Below are 19,403 nucleotides of genomic sequence, written 5' to 3'. Positions count from 1 at the left end.
TCAGAGCATGTTTACCGGAGAACAAATTTAATTTTAATTTTTTTGTCTGTGTCTCTACCTTTCCTCAGAGCCTGGGCGTTGTCTCTAAACTTTTTTGCTCAGGGCTACTTACTGTTCTACCACTTAAGCCACAGTCCACTTCTGGCCTTTTGTCATTATTTGGAGATAATTCCCGGGGACCTTGAGTAGCTAGGATTATAAGCGTAAGTCATGGGTATCCAGCCTGATTTCAGTTTCTTTCTTTTTCTTTTTTTTTCTTTTTGTCAGTCCTGGGTCTTAAACTGTGGGCCTGGGTGCTGTCCCTGAGCTCTTCAGCCCAAGGCTAGCTTTCTACCATTTTGAGCTACAGTGCCAGTTTTCTGGTGGTAAATTACAGATTAGAGTCTCAGGGAGTTTTGTGCCCTGGCTGTCTTTGAACCGTGATCCTCAGATCTCAGCCTCCTGAGTAGCTTAGTTTACAGGTGTGAGCCACCAGGGCCTGGCAATTTCAGTATTACGGTTTTTTTTGATGATCTGGATAAGCTTAGGATTTTCCAAATCATCAAGTTTTTGTTTGCCTGATGCTTTTTTCCTTACCCAATTACCTCTCACCTTTTATAGTAAGCAGAAATAAATCAGGATATATGTACTTTGTACAGTTTGCTAAGAAATCCTCAGCTCTATATCCAGAATTGTCCATTATAAGCTCTATTTTCATATGAGCATGGGATATAATTCAGCTTTTTTTTTTTTTCCCCCGCCAGTTCTGGGGCTTGAACTCAGGGCCTCTGCACTGTCCCTGAGCTTCTTTTTGCTCAAGATGAGCATTCTATCCCTTGAGCCACAGCACCATTTCCAGCTTTTTCTGTGTATATGGTACTGAGGAATTGAACTCAGAATTTCATGCATATTAAGCAAGTACTGTACCACTAAGTCACATTCCCAGCCCCAGCTTATCTTTCTTGTATTATATTGAAAAATTTCTCTTTCTTCCATTTTCTAAAACTGTATTCATTATTTTCCTTTAAGTTTTCAACCAGAAGTGTTATATTCCATTCTTACCAATAGTGCTTATAATGATTTTAGTAGTCTCTAAGACAGTCCAATTTTCTATCACATCTCTTTTTTCTGAGTCTTTATGAATATCCATATTTCTACTTACAGTAGCTGTTAGTCTTGCTACTAGCTGTTATTATTTAATGAGTTAATAGAAAGCACATATCTATCAAATTGATTTTTGTAGTATACAGGTGACGTTCAATATAATTAGTTGACCTTGCAATCATATGTTTCTCATTTTAGTTAAAATTTTTTTTCAAGAAATATTTTTTTTGGCTAGTCCTAGGATTGAGCTCAGGGCCTGAGCACTGTCCTTGGACTTTCTCAAGGCTAGAGCTCTATCACTTGAGCCTCAGCACCACTTCCAGCTCTTTTTCTATGTATGTGGTACCAAGGAATCAAGCCCGGGTCTTCGTGCATGCTAGGCAAGCACTCTACCACCAGGCCAAACTCCCAGCCCAAGAAATGTTTTTTTCAAAAGGAAGTTCTTGGAGGCCATAATGGTATAGAGTTCAAAATGACAGTGTTAAGTGAACAAAACGTATCTTTATGATTTAAACCACTGTAGTCAATTTTTTGTTAATTCTCTAAATGATGCCCAACTTTCTGTTGTTACAACAGAATACATAATTTATATGCAATTATATATAAATTATAAATATATAGTTTACATATGTAACTTATAAAGAATGATAGTTTATTTTGCCTCATAGTTTCAGAGACTGGAAGGTCAATGATGATGATGCCAGCATCTGTTCAGCTCTCAGTTTTCAGAGCTTGCAGTGAATGGTCAGCTGGCTCTATTGGTTTTAGATCTGGGTAAGGCAGAAATAGCACCGAGAAAGAACATATAGTGCAGGAAAGTTACTTGCTTCTTGGTGGCTAGGAAACAGAGAGAGCAAGAGTGATGTTTTCCAACTAGCATGTAAGCTTTATAAGCAGGGATGATGTCTCTTTTTATCCCCACTGCCTTAACTCATCTAGACTTTGAGACAATATTTAATGCTTTATGAATTGATGTAACAGAGAACTTCACTCTGTTCTAAATATTATATTTGATTTCTGAGTAAAGAGAAAAGGCTTCATTAAAAAGACTTCAGAAGTCTTTTTTTTTTTCTCTATTACTGGGGCATGAGTTCAGGGCATGGTCACTGTCCTTGAGCTTCTTTTGCTCACGGCAAGGCTATGACTACCAAATGAGCCACAGCACCACTTTCGGCTTTAAAAAAAATGTATTTATGTGGTACTCAGGAGGCTGAGATCTGAGGATCCATGCTTCACAGCCATCCCCAGCACTAAAGTCTGTGAGACGTTTATCTCTAATTAACCACTAGAAAAGGGGAAATGGCACTGTGGCTCAAAGGGTTAGGGCAGTAGCCTTGAGGTGAAGAGCTCGGGAATAAAGCCCAGACCCAGAGTTCAAGTCCTACAATCGACAAAAATAAAAAATTTTAAAAAAATATACTCATTCAAGTAGACACAAAGAAAATCTTAAAATAATTATAAATAATTATCAACTTAAAGAGCACCTCTCAGCATTTTTCTAAATAATCAACTAGCCTTTTATCTCGATGTAGTCATATATATAATCTGTCATTAATATAAATTATTTCACTATTTGATTTTTGTCAGTCATAGGGCTTGAACTCAGGGCCTGGGTGCTGTCCCTGAGCTTTTTTTTCATTCAAGGCTCTCTCTCTACCACTTTGAGCCACAGTGCCACTTCCAGTTTTCTGGTGGTTAACTGGAGATAAGAGTCTCACAGACTTTGCTGCCCGGGATGGCTTTGAACCTCAACCCTCAGATCTCAAACACCTGAGTAGCTAGGATTACAACTTGAACCACTGTCACCTGCTATTTCACTGTCTTAGAGTAATAGCTTTCTTTCCTTCAATTTTGGTGCTTGAACTCAGGGTCTGGGTTCTGTCTCTGAGTTGCTTCTGCGCAAGGCTAATGCTCTGCCACTTGAGCCACAGCTCCACTTTCAGCCTTTTCTGTGTAGTTTACTGGAAATGAGAGTCTCATGGACTTTCCTGCCCTGGCTAGCTTCGAACCATGATCCTCAGATCTCAGCTTCCTGAGTTGCTAGGGTTAGAAGCATGAGCCATTGTCACCTGGCTGAGATCTGATCTTTTCTTTTTTCTTTTCTTTGCCAGTCCTAAGGCTTGAATTCAGGGCTTGACCACTGTCCTTGGGCTTTTTTCTCAAGGCTAGAGTTCTACCATTTGAGCCACAGCACCACTTCCAGCTTTTCTATGTATATGGTATGAGGAATTGCACTCGGATTTTTGTACATGCTAGACAAACACTCTACCACTAGACCAAACTCCCGGCCCCTGCTTTTAATACTTTTATATTTAAATTTCAAACTTTATCCACTTTAAGTAGTAATTCCATTTTAGAAATTATTTGAACCAAGTTAATTTGAAATAACATGGGAACCCATTCAAGTATTTGTGGCTTAATTAATGATTTTCCACCAAGGCTTTTACCATCCCTATCTGTGTATCAGGAAAACTTTTTCTGGTTTTTTTTTGGAGATTTAAAGAATACTTTCTGTGCAAGTCTACAATAATGAATTGTGTTAACTGAATGTAATCTTTTCTCTCTCCTTTACCTAGTAAATAGTGGGGGCAAGGTAGCCCTGAGTGAAGAGTTTGCACAAGTGTACTCCCTGGCAGATAGTATTCGAATATGGATGGTAAGATTTTCCTTCTCATGTGATTTTCATATTATGGGTTTTTTTTTTCCTAGTCCTGGGGCTTGAATTCAAGTCCTGGGCACTGTCCCTGAGTTGTTTTTGCTCAAGGCTAGCACCCCACCACTTGAGCCATAGCACCATTTCTGGATTTTCTGTTTATGTGGTATTGAGGAATCAAACCCAAGGCTTCATGCATTCTAGACAAGCACCTTACCACTAGGTTACATTCCCAGCTCCTACGATTTTTTTTTTTAACTACAGTGTAGTGAAAAGGTATAAAGTAATTAGGGACCTTTGAAATCATAATTTGGTGAGTGTTAAAAATGTTCAGAGTAAACAGGGTTTAATTAAACCCTTTTCGTGTCTTTCAGTAAACCCACAATAATGCCATTGTGGGCAATTGCTCATACTTGCAAAAAAGAATTGCCTTAGATACTGGCAACCATTGATAGGTTTGTGACATATTTGAAAATGATTCTGCATCATTGGTTGTAACTGTCCAACCTGGAAGAACTAAATGTCTATTGATGTGAGAAAGAAAAGCAAATGTGTATTACTGTGTGGAATTGTATATTACTATGTAATATGAGTAATATTACACCCACGAATGAAATAGAGCTTCATGTATAAGCAAGGTTGTCTTTCAATAGACTTGATAAGAGAAAAAAAGGAAAATTTAAATAAGTATGCATAAGTATGATAATTCTTTTTTTTTTTTTTTTTGGCCTGTTCTGGAGCTTGAACTCAGATTCTGACTACTGCCCTTGGACAGGAAAGACACTTTTTGCACAAGGCTAGCACTCTGCCACTTGAGCCACAGCCCTACTCCCAGCTTTTTCTGTGTATGTGGTATTGAGGAATTGAACCTAAAGTTTTGTGACTACTAGGCAAGCACTCTACCACTAGGCCACACTCCTGGCCCCCTTTTCTTTTCTTTTTCTTTTTTTTTTGGTCGGTCTTGGTGCATGAACTCTGGGCTCTTCAGTTCAAGATTATTGCTCTACCACTTAAGCCACAGTGTCACTTCCTGATAATTCTTTTTTTTCTTGCCAGTCCTTGGGTTTGAACTCAGGGCCTGAGAACTGTCCTTGGGCTTTTTCCTGAAGGCTAGCATTACCACTTGAGCCACAGCACCACTCCCAGCTTTTCTATGTACGTGGTACCCAGGAATGGAACCAGGTCTTCATGTCATGCATGCTAGGCAAGCACTCTACCACTAGGCCAAACTCTTGGCCCCTGATAATTCTTATATAAGTTTTAGTATAAACCAATCCAACTTTACATGTGATATATATATATATGTATGATAAAATTATGGAAATGCTAAACACTGAAATCAGAATTATTTTTGATTCTTGTATCTATATATTAGCCATATTTTTTATATTATGTACATCTCTCCTTTTTTGCCAATATGGGGCTTGAACTCATGTGGAATATATTTGTTGTTTTTTTTGTTTTTGTTTTTGTTTTTGCCAGTCCTGGGCTTTAGCTCAGAGCTTGAGCACTGCCCTTGGACTTTCTCAAGGCTAGAGCTCTACCACTTGAGCCTCAGCACCACTTCTGGCTTTTTAGCTATGTATGTGGGGTACCGAGGAATCGAACCCGGGTCTTCATGCATGCTAGGCAAGCACTTTAACCACTAGGCCAAACTCCCGGCCCCTCATGTGGAATATATTTGTATGCATTTTTAACCCTAGGTAATAATTGAGAAAAAACTTAAGTAAATAGGTAGAGAATGGATAGCAAAATTGAAAGCAAAAGCCAGGTGGGCACTAGTGGTTCATATTTGTAATTCTAGCTACTCAGGAGGTTAAGGTCCAAGTATTGGGGTTCCAAGCCAGTCTAGGCAGACAAATTTGGGAGACCCTTATCTCCAGTTAGCCAGCAAAAAGCCAGAAGTGGGGGTGCAGCTCAAATGGTAAAGTGAGCAAAAAATAAGAGGCGCAATACTGGTACAAAAGAAAAAAAAAACAAAAGAAATTGAAAGCAAAAGACTAATCATAGTAGCAAAATAATAATACCGTTTGTAGCTAAGATAAAATAACCAGGACTTTGTGAGGAATTTGAGTAGGAAGGAGGAATTTAAGATAGTCCCATCTTTCTGGTGGATGAAGTGATCTTTGATTTATGAGTTAGGAAAGAAGTTCAGCTTTGGACCTACTGTCTGAGACATCTAGTGATTGATATGTCACAGATATGTGACGAGAGAGGGTAACTTTATATTATTTGTATTAGTTACTTTTTTTTAAAGTATGTGTTTATGAACACACAGCCTTGGTCTGACTAGACCATGGTTAGTGCCCAAAATATACTGGATAGTTAGAAACTAAAGTAAATAGGATCTCTTAGGAGAAATTAAAGGCATTGTCCCTCAGCTCTTCAGCTCAAGGCTACCACCCTTCCCCTTGAGCCACAATGACACTTCTGGTTTTCTGGTGATTAATTGGAGATGAGTCTCATGGACATTTTAGTGCCCAGGCTAGCTTTGTACAGGAATCCCCAGATCTCAGCCTCCTGAGTAGCTAGGATTACAGGCGTGGTGAGCTACCTCACCCGGCTGATAAGATGGTAATTTTGTAGATAGGTCTTCAAAAGTACCTTTGTAGACAGCTTCAGAGGATGAAGAAAACAAGTTTAGCCCATGTCCTAAGCAGCAACCAGACAACAGTTAGGAAGTCTTCTATAATTTCAACACTGTGCTGTTGCAGTAGTTTTTTTTTTGTGCTGCCCCACTGCCCTAATCAGGACAGCTTAATTGTGTTTCAAATCTTCTCCCTCCCCCAGTTAGAGATGAAGCAAAAGTCCCTGATGAGCCTGGGAAATGAGGCTGAAGAAAAACTCAGTTCAGAAACTATCGAGGCGAACCCAGAGAGTCTGGGTGAGTATGCCAACACCCACTGTGTGGGGTCACTGGCCCATCAAGTTTTTGTTTATTTTCTTCAGAATTGAGAGAACCTGTGTCTGCCTTCTGGTAATTCTAATTGACTCTGTGTTGACCTAGGAAAAGTAAGAAAGATGCTAAATGTTGTTTTCAAGGATATAACAAAACTGGAGAAAATGTTAAAAATGACTGTTTACTAACATACTCCAAGTCGAAAATCGTTCTAATTGCTTCTTCTTAGGAGGCTTCAGATTCTTTTTGAGCTACATCTTTAGCTCAAAAAATTATGAAAGAATTACTATTAATTTTTTAAAATACCTTAGTCATGTAATATTTGAAAAGTCCCTATTTTTGTAAAGAACTAGACTGAAACTTATAGATAAAATAGCATGATGCTTGGGAGTTGCGTGGAAATCATCAGACAGTGGGATTAGGGGAAACAAGACTAGCTGTGTAACCATAATTATTGAGGCAGTGGTCCTTTTCTTATTGATTATATATGTTTGAGATGTTCACTATAATAAAACTTTTTTTTTTTTTTTTCAAAAAAACGTATACTGGGCTGGGAATGTGACTTAGTGGTAGAGTGCCTGTCTAGCACACACGAAGCCCTGGGTTCCATTCCTCAGTACCACATACATAGAAAAAGCCATAAGTGACCATGTTGCTGAAGTGGTTGAGTGCCAGCCTTGAGCTCAGGGATAGTGCGTAGCCCTGAGTTCAAGCCTCAGGACTGGAAAATAAAGTATACTGATAGTCTTGGCAAGATCTTGATTCATTTATCAAATAGTTTGATTATATTCTGTCAGTTGATAGAGTGCATCAAGGTGAAAATAGATTAATTTTCGCTCTGATAGTAATTACTAATTTTTACTTTTTCTATCATTTTATTTTTTGCACTTAGCCAAAGAATGTATTCAGAAAAGTCTTCTCTTACTAAAATTTTTGCCAATGGACAAAAGTTCAGAAGAAAACTTTGACAAGTTGGTGACTGTCAGTGAAACTGATCATCTGCAGCCACTAGACAAGCACCAGAAGACACCAAGCTCCGTGGTAGAAGAGCATTTCCAAGCCTCAGCATCTCCTACAGAAGCAGGCCCCTCAACTGTGGGAGATAAGAGTCCTGGCTGGGAGGTCCCCTCAAAGCTGCCACCAAGTAGTGGGCCTCCCTCTGCAGAAGTAGCCACAGCTGAGGAGCCCTCTTCCCCCTCTACACCCACCCGGCGGCCACCATTCACCCGAGGGCGACTCCGGCTACTCTCTTTCAGATCCATGGAAGAAGCCAGACCAGTGCCTACAGTAAAAGAGAAATATCCAGTGTTGAAGGATGCCATGGACTTTATTAAAGATCAGTCACTCTCACATGAGAGGTGAGCCAGCCATTTTCTCCCAGTACTTTTCTCTCTTCAAGCCAGAGAAACCTAGTCTAGACAAAAACTTGAAATTCATGTTAACAATGAACAAATGATATTTAGGGTAGAACAAAATTAGTTTTGAAATAGTCAGGATTTTTTTTTAAATGTGTTTTTAGCTGGGCGCTAGTGGCTCACACCTGTAATCCTAGATACGCTCAGGGGGTTGAGATCCGTGGATCAAAGTTCAAAGCCATCCTGAGCACTAAAGTCCATGAGACTCTTACCTCCAATTAAACACCAGAAAACCAGAAGTGGTGCTGTGGCTCAAGTGTAGAGTGGTAGCCTTGGGCTGAAGAGCTCAGGGACAATGCCAAGGCCCCATGATCAAGCTCCACAACCAACCAAAAAAGAAAAGAAAAAAAAAGTGATTTTTCCCTTAAAGAAGTATTTTTCAGTCAAGATTTGTGTACTATACTGTGTGTAAAATATCTTAGTGATGTATTTTGATACTTTTTGGGGGATGGGGGGCAGTCCTAGGGCTTGAACCCAGGGCATGGGCAATGTCCTTGGACATTTTTGCTCAAGGCTAGTGCTTTGCCACTTGAGCCACAGCTCCATTTCTGGCTGTATTGATGTGGGTTTTTGTTTTATGTTTTTGGGGGTTTTTTTTGTTAGTCATGGGGCTTGAGTGTTGTCCCTGAGCTCTTCAGTTCAAGACTACCACCCTAACCCTTGAGCCACATCACCACTTCCTGTTTTCTGGTAGTTAATTGGAGTCTCACAGACTTTAGTGCCTGGGCTGGTTTTGAACTGTGATCAGATATCAGCCTCCCGAATAGCTGGCCTAACAGGCAAGAGCCACCTAACCCAGCTTATATTGATGTTTTTAAGGAAGCATTTCCTTTGGTAACTGCCACTTAAAAATTTGCCCTGTTTTAACCCTGGAAGAAATTTAGGTTTTGATATTTATTGACAGTCTGTGGACTTCTCTTCCTCCCTTAATTGTAGTGTTCTTTAAGTTAGTGAGGAATTTCCTAGACTTATGAATTAAAAGTTTTATCTTTTTATTGTAATTAATAGAAGGGTTACATGATATTTGCCAGATAAATGGTGCATTAATTCCAATACATTGATACCCTTTCACATGTCTTGGAAAAGTTTTATCTTTTAATAAGCAGTAAATATAACTTTTTCCAGAATTATTTAGTTTTTCAAAATAAGTTGGGCCTTTGCACAGTTGGTGTGAATTGATTCCTAATACTGCTGAGTAAAAATAGTAGATAGTAATATTCTCCCTTGCATGACGTGTTCAATACCAACAGCAGTACTTTTCATTCATCAAGTTTCAGAACTTGAGTGAAGGATAGGTGGTTTTTTTCCCTGCCCTCACTCAGTTTTCTGTATATTCTGACCTGAATTCTGTCTCCAGTGTTGTGAAGGTTCTTTCCTTGAAGAAAGCCCAAGCCAAGAGCATCCTCGAAGCCCTGAGGGTCATTCAGTTCTGTACAGAATCCCTGGGACAGCCTCATTGCTTCCATCCACCATATATACTTTTTCTGTTGGAACTTCTGACCTGCCAGAAGGATTTTACCAAGTAAGTACAAAGGAAAAATCTGCAAGGAAAAAAGGCAGAAGTAATTTAAAAGAAATAGAAGTCATCTTTTCTAATTAATAGCTCTATCATTTTCATGTGGAAGACAAATGTACATTTTTATTGCATTCTTTCATCCTAAGGGGGAAAAACGGGTTATATCTTTTAGTAGGTATCATGAACATGTGTATTCAGCTGTTGTACCAAACAGAATAATATTCTTCCTGGACTCATTATTATTTGGCTCCTGGAAGATATGAGCTAAAATATGGAGCTCATTTTCAATAATGATGTTAATTTAAGTGTTTTTTAAGGGGGTTCTAATCTTCACTCAGTAAAATTTTTTGAGTGCCTATAGTTTATATGTATATGTTTAGCAGTGGACAAGACAGGCATGGTCCCTATATTTTTTTATTTATTTTTTAATGCTGGGTGTGGGGCTTGAGCTCAGGATCTAGGCACTGCACCTGAGGTTTTTGCTCAAGGCTAGTGTTCTACCACTTGAACTCCATTTCCAGCAGTTTGTTTGTATGTGTTTTGTTTTTTTGTAATTAATTGTAGATTCACAGCCTTTCCTGCCTGGGCTAGCTTCAAACCACAATCCCCAAATCTTAAATGCTTATGATTAGCTAGGATTACAGGTATGAGCCACTGTTGCCTGGTCAAGAGAGCATTTAAAAAAAAAACTTAATATTTTAAAATTTAACAGGGCATCAGTGGCTTATGCTTTTAATCCTAGATACTTAGGAGGTAAGATTTGAGGATTGGTGTTCAAAGCCAGGCTGTGCAGAAAAGTCTGTGAGACTCATCTCCAGTTGACAATAAAAAAAACTGTAGAGCTATGACTCAGAGTACCAGCCTTGAACATAAAAGCCGTATGAGAATGTGTAACTCTGAGTTCAAGACCCAGTACTGACACAAAAAAATAAAGTAAAATGGGGCCGGGAGTTTGGCCTAGTGGTAGAGTGTTGGCCTAGCATGCACAAAGACCTAGGTTTGATTCCTCAGTACCGCATACATAGAAAAAGCTGGAAATGGTGCTGAGGCTCAAGTGGTAGAGCTCTATCCTTGAGAAAGCCCGAGGACAGTGCTCAGGCCCTGAGTTCAAGCCCCAGGACTGAAAAAAAAATAATAAAGTAAAATGAAATAAATGAAGAAATACCAGATCAAATAAAACAAAAGAAGAAAAATTGGATAGTAGTACTGTCATGTCGTTGTTGATTTAATGCAGTTTGGGGTGATCAGGAAAGCTAGCTAAGAAGACAATACATAAACTAGCAGATGAATGAATAGGTGAGATGACAGTGGGCCGGGCCAAAGGTAGAAGGAATGACACTGAGCTCTAGAATAGAGTATTAGCCCAAAGAACTGAAAGAAAGCATATATAACTAAGTTGAAGAGGATATGGTAAAAGATGAGATTAGAAAGTTAGGCAGGTGTTGAATTTTGCTTATATTTAGTAGCTAATGGGAAACTGCTAGAGATTTTGAAGCCCAGAAGTAACACATTTCTATTTGCAAGATATAACCCTGGCTACTACGTGGAAGGGATCGAAGTAGAAAAAAGCAGATAGTGGACTATTGTAGTGCAGGCAACAGATGGTAATTATTTGGACCAGATAGTAGTCCTAAAGATGGAGAGAAAGCAGCTAGCATTCTGGATATATTTTGGTGGTAAAAGAGTCAAGACTTGTTGACCAAAAGGGGTTAACCCTGTCAAGATGTATTGTTTACATAAATTGACATGTTGAACTGAAACTCCTGTGTACAGCTATCTTAAGTTATCTTAAAAGATCATTTAAAAGTTATTAAACATATTGATAGAGACTGAATGAAAGATAGGAATCATGGGAAAAGAAAAGAAATTCCCAGGATTGGGGCTGGAGCAACTAGATAGTGATATATTTTATTGAGGAAAAGAAAGGGTATTGAAGAAACCAATTGGGGTAAACATTGTCATGTGTGTATGTATATATATCAGTTATGGGGCTTGAACTCAAGGCCTGGGCACTGTCACTGAGCTCTATTATTCAAGGCTAATGCTCTACAACCTTGAGCCACAGCACTACTTCCGGTTTTCTGGTGGCTAATTGGAGATAAGAGTCTCACAGGCACTTTTCTGCCCAGGTTGCCTTCAAACCATGATCCTCAGATCTCAGCCTCTCTTAAATAGCTAGAATTATAGGTCTTAGCCACTGATGCCCTGTTAATGGTTTATTTTTGGCCATATTGTTTGAACTGCTCCTTGGACCTCAAGTAAAAATATTAATAAAATAGATCAGAGTCTAAAATTTTGGGGAAAAGTGAGGATTCATGATTTGCTGTGAACATATGATCTATTTGTTTAACCTGTATTTTAAGTCATGAGCTAGGCACCAGTTTAAAACCAGCCCAGTCAAAAAAGTATCTGAAACACCTCAAATTACCCACCAAAAACATGGTAGTAGAGCTGTGACTTAAGAGGTAGAGTGTTAGCCTTGAGCAAACTCGCTTTGGGACAGCATGCAGGATAGATTTAAGACCCAGGATTTGGACACACACAAAAAGCCATGAAAACAGACAAGCCTAGAGTGCAATTAGACAAGCAGGGGCCCAGACTAATCTTTCCATGGTGGCCTCATTTAGAAATCAAACAGATGGAGAAGTCAGCTGAAGTGATCAAGAGGGATGAGTTCTGGAAATAGATTGAAGACTTCAGTGAGAGGCAATATCATAGAATCTAAGAGAAGACAAAGACAGAAGTCCAAAGACAAAAATGGCCAGTTGAGTTGAAAGTTGATGAGAGAGTTGGGGGAGATAAAAATAATGGATTTGGCATGTCTTGGTAGAGCTGTGAGGCCAAAGCACCCTTGGACTGGGTTTTTAAAAAGAATGGGGTGCTAGATGCTGGTAGCTTGTGCCTGTAACCCTAGCTACTCAGGAGGCTGAGATCTGAGGATCACAGTTCAAAGTAAGCCTAGTCACAAAAGTCTTTGAGACTCTTACCTCCAGTTAACCACGAGAAAACCAGAAGTGGTACTGTGGCTCAAGTGATAGAGTGCTAGCTTTGGCCTGAAGAGCTCAGGGAGAGCACCCAGGCCCAGAGTTCGAGTCCCATGACCCGACCAAAAAAAAAAAAAATGGGGGTCTGGGCATATGGCTTGGTAGACTGCTTGCCTATCATGCAAGAAGCTCTGGGTTCAATTCTTCAGTACCACAGACACAGAAAAAAATGGAAGTGATGGAAGTAATGCTGTGGCTCAGGTGGTAGAATGCCAGCCTTGAGCCAAAAGGAGCTCAAGGACAGTGCCCAGGCCCTGAGTTCAAGCCCCAGGAATGGCACAAAAAAAAAAAAAAAAGAAGGAGGAGGAGGAGAAAAAGGAGAAGAAGAGGAAGAAGGGGGATGATAAAAAAGAGACTGCAACTAATCCCAAAAATTTGGCCGTAAAGGGAAGTAGAAAAATGCAGCATTGGAAGGGCATATGGGGCAGGAGTGGTTTGTTTGTTTGTCTTTTCATTACTGCAAACCCAAAGCCTTACTCACAAAATACATGCTCTACCATGACCAGCACTGAATCTGAGGGCATTTATTTATTTATTTGTTTGTTTGTTTGTTTTTGCCAATACTGGGGCTTGAACTGAGGGCCTGAGCACTGTCCTTGGGCTTTCTCAAGGCTACAGTTCTACTACTTGAGCCACAGCACCACTTCTAGCTTTTTCTATGTATGTGGTACCAAGGAATTGAACCTGAATTCTTGAGCATGCTAGGCAAGCACTGTTATCACTAAGCCAAACTCCCGGCCCACCTGAGGTTTTTAAAGAGTACATTTGAATGCTGGTGGAAACTAGTAATGACTGCAAACTGGATTTAGGAACTGCAGGTTAGTTTGCAGAAACAACTTGTACCTGTAGAGAGGCTGGTATTTTAGAAGTAGGGAGAGTGTACGGAAGAAATAGAACTTTTCATACAATTTAGTGCAGATGCAAGTAGATTGAGTTATACAAAAAAGAAAACCTTTCTATATAATTTTAGTGGTTGAACTCAGAGGCCTCATGCTTTCTGAACAAACACTGTACCTTTTAAGCCAATACCTTTTTACTTTAGTTTTTTTTTTTTTTTTTTGCCAGTCCTCAGTTTGAGCACAGGGCCTGAGCACTGTCCTTGGACTTTCTCATGGCTAGAGCTCTTCTACCACTTGAGCCTCAGCACCATTTCCAGCTTTTTTCTATGTATGTGGTAGCTAGGAATTGAACCCGGGTCTTTGTGCATGCTAGGCAAGCACCCTACCACTAGGCCAAACTCCCGGCCCCATTTTAGTTATTTTTTAAATAGACTTTCATGTTTTCTCCCTGGCTGGCCTTGACTAAAGTCTTTTTTTTTTTTTTTTTTTGCCAGTCCTGGGCTTGAGCTCAGGGCCTGAGCACTGTCTTTGGACTTTCTCAAGGCTAGGCCAACTAAAGTCTTATTTATACCTCCTGTATAGTTGAAAGACAGGCACTCTTCCCCATGCTAAACTTTATTGGTGAAAAATGTGGTCTCACAGTTTTTTTGCCCTGGTTGACCTCAAATCTTTTTTTTTTTTTTTTTTTTTTTGCTAGTCTTGGGGCTTGAGCCTAAGGGCCTGAGCACTGTCTTTGTTCACTTTTTATTCAAGGGTAGCTCTCTGCCACTTGAGCCACAATACCACTTCCAACTTTTTCTGCATATATAGTACTGTGGAATCAAACCCAAGGTTTTGTGCCTGCTAGGCGAGCACTCTACCACTAGGCTACACTCCCAGCCCTCAAATCGTGATCGTGATGTTGACTGATGTTTCCTGAATAGCAGGGACAGGCATAAATCCTACCCCCAACTTCATTTAAGTATTTTTTCTTTCAAGTTCAAATATGATAATAGTCATCAGTAAAAATAGAGTCAGCTTAGTTATGTGGTGTTTCCTCCAGCTATTTTGATACAGGTATAAGATTCCTTGGGCAAGATAGAGACAGAAAGAGGCTATGGAGTTGGTTGTTTGCTCAGGTATGAATGTAGACTCTACGTTGAGATAGGAGTGGAGAGAAAGCAACCATGGTGGAAGTAGTAGATGGCAACTATGATGTGGCAAAATAGGCTGGGCCTTGTTAGATTGAATAAAAACATTGTGTGGGAATCTTTGGTAGAAGAGTAGATGAGGGTCTGTAGGTAGAGTGGCATACTCTGAAGTAGCTATTGCTTGAAGACAAGCAAAGGAAATGATCATCCATCTGAAATGACTAAAGGGTACATAAGAATATCCTCAGCAGTGAAAGTAACAAAGAATTGAGGGGGGAAAAAAAGAAACAGGCATAACTCCCATGAATATTGAAGTCACCAAGGTGACAAACGATCAAGGTCACAAATGCAGTGAGTTTATTATTAAAGTCAACAGTGAAAGGAGACAGAATGTGAAGCAATTTGTGAAAAATAAAGTTGACTAGTATATCTGGCCCTCAAGTCATTTCTGTGTGGTGGGGCTATCTAACTAAAAGATGAAGTGTTGGGCTGGGATGTAGCTCAGTGGCAAAGCACTTGCCTAATAAGTGCAACCTCCTGGGTTCAATCCCCAAAAAGAAAAAAGAAATAACAGCAAAATTAAAAAAAAAAAAAAAGATGAATAGTTGTCCCTACTTTTCTTGGACAGCTTTTTTGGCTCACCCATTGCACCTACCAGTTGTTTTGTTCACCACTATCTAAAGTCTTTATATTTGTTTTTACACTTTGTTTAGCTTGCTGTTTCTTCAGTCTTTCATGTAAGAAATAGGATTAAGTTAAAGTTATTCTGGCAAGTAAGGTGATTTTTTTCTGTTTCTAGTTACTTTGGACACTTGGAAGGCTGTGGTGCTGACCTACACAAAGAGATTCGTGACGCTTACTATCAACTTGTTCTCTTTTTGGTCAAAGCAATTAAAGGATTTAGTAGCATAAATGACAGGTACTGGACTACTTTTTTAAGATTATAGAGACAAAAAGGTTTTAATGATTATAAATGCAATTCACATTCTATGCTAAAAATACTGAAAAGCACAAATAAAATTATTCTCTAATCTTACCATCTCTAAGCTAATCACTAATGTTTAATTTACTAATATGTTTACTCTTTTTTTTTTTTTTTTTTTTTTTTTTGCCAGTCCTGGGCTTGAGCTCAGGGCCTGAGCACTGTCCTTGGACTTTCTCAAGGCTAGAGCTCTACCACTTGAGCCTCAGCACCACTTCCGGCTTTTTTCTATGTATGTGGTACCGAGGAATCGAACCCGGGTCTTCATGCATGCTAGGCAAGCACTTTAACCACTAGGCCAAACTCCCGGCCTACTCTTAATTTTTTTCTGTCTCTGTGTTCATCAGGGATAGTAGATCTAAGTTTATGTAAGAATTTATTGTGTATATTTTGTGTTGTTTTTAATGTGTTATGTGTAGTTTTAAAACTTGAGTACACATTTTTTTATCTCCTTAATAAATGGTTTAGATGTACTTTTAAATATCTTATATGTAAATCTAACTTTTATAACCTTGGCTAGCTTGGGGCTGGCTCTGATCTTACCAATTATTGGTATATAATTTCTACTGTTTAGTCCTTTACTGTAAGATGCCCAGTGGTGGTCCTGGCGAAGTAGGAAGCTTAAACATAGTTCTTTTGCTTAAGCTTTGTAGGATGTGTGCATGCAATGAGCTTTTTTTTTTTTTTTTTGCTTTCCTATTACAAACTGTTGGCCAACTTGCAGTGACCCTGTTGTCTTGTGGTAATGGGAAGCTTTGGTAACTGTCATTTGTGTGGCCACTTTAGATCTCTGCTGCCTGCCTTATCCTGCATTCAGACAGCCCTACTTCATCTTTTGGATATGGGCTGGGAACCTAGTGACCTCGCCTTCTTTGTTGATATTCAGTTACCAGATCTCCTAATGAAAATGTCACAAGAAAATATCAGCGTCCATGACAGTATGATCAGGTAAGACACATCCCTACACTCTGAATTTCCTGGAGTAGGGGGTGAAATACAGGAATCATCGACAGAATGGTGGTGAGAGCAATGGCTCTGGAGCTGGACTAGGGTCTGTATGATACATCTTGGCTTTGCCACTCAGAAACTGGGTGACTGTTAGCATGTTATCCAATTGTACCTTAGATGCCTCTTCTTTAGAGCTGAGGTAATAATAGTACTTTCACCAAAGGCTTGTCATAAGGAATGCATGAGTTATATTTCTGAGTGTTTAAAATGTTGAACTTGGAGGATAAGGCTCTGTATTTTTGGAGATCCTACTATACCTTGTTAAATTGGAGAACCCATTTCTATATTTTTGTTATACCTAGATGTGGTATTAGCCACTATAATCTCCTACATATTATAAGAACTTGGATTATAAGAAAAAAATGTTTTCTTACTCCATTTTGCAATGGGAATGGGTTTGAAATTAAAACTACCTCCTCACTAACTACTGGCACTGATGTCAGAGAAAGAATGCAACATTAGGCAGCCATCAACATGCTGGTCAGTCTGCCCATCATTTCAATTCTTGTCTGTACCTGCATGTTATAGTCCTCTAGAGGGACAGAAAGTTCACACCATTCCTCACAGCACTAGCCCAGAGCTAAGAAGAGTAAGCCAAACTCATTTTGTTGGAATACATGAATGAATATGCATGTATTTGTTGGAAAATATTTTTTATTTGCCATTAAGTAAATCTTTGTGTTTAAGATTTTGGCTACAAAAACAAACCTAAGAATAATTATGGAAATTTGTGATTTTACATCTAAAAGGAACCTATGAGATTGTCTATCTGAACCTTTTATTTGAAATGAGGGAACAGGGCCAGGTCTAAGTACAGTTATGCCTCAGTTGATTGGTTCTACTTTCCCAAATATCAAAACCTGAAGATGCTCAAGCCCCTTATATATTAATATTTGAATGTAATCTACACATATCCTTCTATTATACACTTTAAATCATCTCTAGGTGACTGTTACACTGTATTATTTAGAGAATGATGACAAGAAAATCTTTATGTGTTCAATATAGATGCAGTTGTTTTGAATGATTTTAATCTAATGAATCCAGGAATACAGAATCCATGGATATGGAATGTACAGATACAGAGGGCTGACTATAATATATCAAGTCTTATAGCTGGTAGTGGTAAATATAAAGTTTTAGGATCTTCTGACTCCGCCTGATTCCATTATGATTTTTCTGAGTATCCCCACCAAAACTTTTTCTTTTTCTTTTTTTTGTAAATCATTGCATTTGACCCTACTACATAGCACATGGTAGGTTTATCTGCTCTAGAAAAGATTTCTTCCTCTTTTATTGGTGTTCAGCCATCAAACATATAACTAAATCCTGCACTTAGAAAAACAATTGGCCTTTTTCCTTTAGAAGTTCAATCTACAGCCTCTATTGAGAAGGTAGGCAAATAGGAGTGGGGAGGGCTGGCAAGGCAATGCATAAAAACAGAATGACAGTCTGTTGGAATGTTTTTGAGAGGTGGGCAGTGGGATGAGGAAGAGAGATGGAGGAGATAAGGTAAATCAGGACACATTATATGCATGTGGGAAATGTTGCAGTGAAACCTTTTTGTACATCTAATATATGCTAATAAAATTAATTTGATGATTTATAATGGAAAATAATTAGCTGTTATTTAGCCTTTAAATATTTTCTTAAGTTATTAAAAGTTTTGAAATATACTAAATTTTCTTATTTAGAAAAATAAAAAATAAATAAAAGTGCTCAGTCTTCTGAAGCACAAGGTCTGCTAACTAGCACTTTTCTTGGGTATTAGGAAAGGCATGCTTTTCTCTTGTTGTCTTTGCAGCCAGTGGAGTGAAGAAGATGAACTTGCTGATGCCAAGCAAAATTCAGAATGGATGGATGAGTGTCAAGATGGCATGTTTGAGGCCTGGTATGAAAAAATAGCCCAGGAAGATCCAGAGAAGCAGAGGAAAGTAAGACCTCTCAACTAGAGTAATCTGGGTGGCTTGCAAGAGTTTGGAAAGGAGACTATGCCAGCATTCTATCTCCTGAGAGAGCTCCTGAGATTAACCTGAGGAGCTCTGCATCTTGATTATGATCCATCAGAGTGGCTCCCTCCCATAAAGCTAGACTTACATAAGAGTGGCTCACAGACTGATGTCAGTAACAGTCCCCTTTTGGGTTACACACAAATAGTAATGTGTAAGAGACCCGAGCATCTGAAATTGGTGAATGGCTTGGACTCTTAGTATCCTTTGGACAGCACATTCTATCCTGTAGTTGAGCACTATGGAATCCACATTCCAGTTGGAAGGTTACAGTAAGCATGTGGAATCAAAGTTACGTGATTCAGATGAGCAGAAGCACTGGGCTCAGACAGCTGCCTGTCCATCTTACATGAGGTTTTTGTGTTTGTTTGGTTTTGGTTTTTGTGAGTTTGGGGGGTTTTTTTGTTTGCTTTTGTTTTTTGCCAGTGCTGGGCTTGAACTCAGGGCCTGGGCACTGTCCTTGGACACTTATTGTCCAAGGCTAGCACTCTGCCACTTGAGCCACAGTGCCACTTCTAGCTTTTTCTTTGTATGTGGTACCAAGGAATTGAACCCAGGTCTTCATCCATGCTAGGCGAACACTCTACCTAAATTCCTGACCCTTGTTTTTGGTTTTCCTTTTTTTTTTTTTTTTTTTTTTTTTTTGGTCCTGGGGCTTGAACTCTGGGCCTGGGAGCTGTCTCTGGGCTCTTCAGCTCAAGGCTACTGCCCTACCCCTTGAACCTCAACCCTACCCCCTTGAACCTCAACCCTACCCCTTGAGCCTCAGCTCCACTTTGTTTTCTAGAGGTTAATTGCAGATAAGAGTCTCATGGACTTTAGTGC

General features: G+C 39.3%; 1 protein-coding gene across 1 annotated transcript in view; it reads left to right on the top strand.

Annotated features, from left to right (window-relative positions):
• The window catches only part of Zzef1 (zinc finger ZZ-type and EF-hand domain containing 1), a 146,356-nt gene that overhangs the window by 83,792 nt on the left and 43,161 nt on the right, over positions 1-19,403 (top strand). Inside the window, exons 27-33 of the mRNA XM_090349331.1 lie at positions 3,660-3,739; positions 6,527-6,620; positions 7,528-7,993; positions 9,408-9,572; positions 15,379-15,498; positions 16,348-16,509; positions 18,374-18,503. Of these exons, the coding sequence (XP_090205457.1) occupies positions 3,660-3,739; positions 6,527-6,620; positions 7,528-7,993; positions 9,408-9,572; positions 15,379-15,498; positions 16,348-16,509; positions 18,374-18,503 (1,217 nt within the window). The remainder of the gene's footprint in view (positions 1-3,659; positions 3,740-6,526; positions 6,621-7,527; positions 7,994-9,407; positions 9,573-15,378; positions 15,499-16,347; positions 16,510-18,373; positions 18,504-19,403) is intronic.

Source organism: Megascapheus bottae, chromosome 17, assembly GCF_031878675.1.
Source record: "Megascapheus bottae isolate mThoBot1 chromosome 17, mThoBot2.hap1, whole genome shotgun sequence".
NCBI lineage: Eukaryota > Metazoa > Chordata > Mammalia > Rodentia > Geomyidae > Megascapheus > Megascapheus bottae.
The sequence above is the reverse complement of the archived record's forward strand: the minus strand, read 5'-3'. Positions and strand labels throughout refer to the sequence as shown.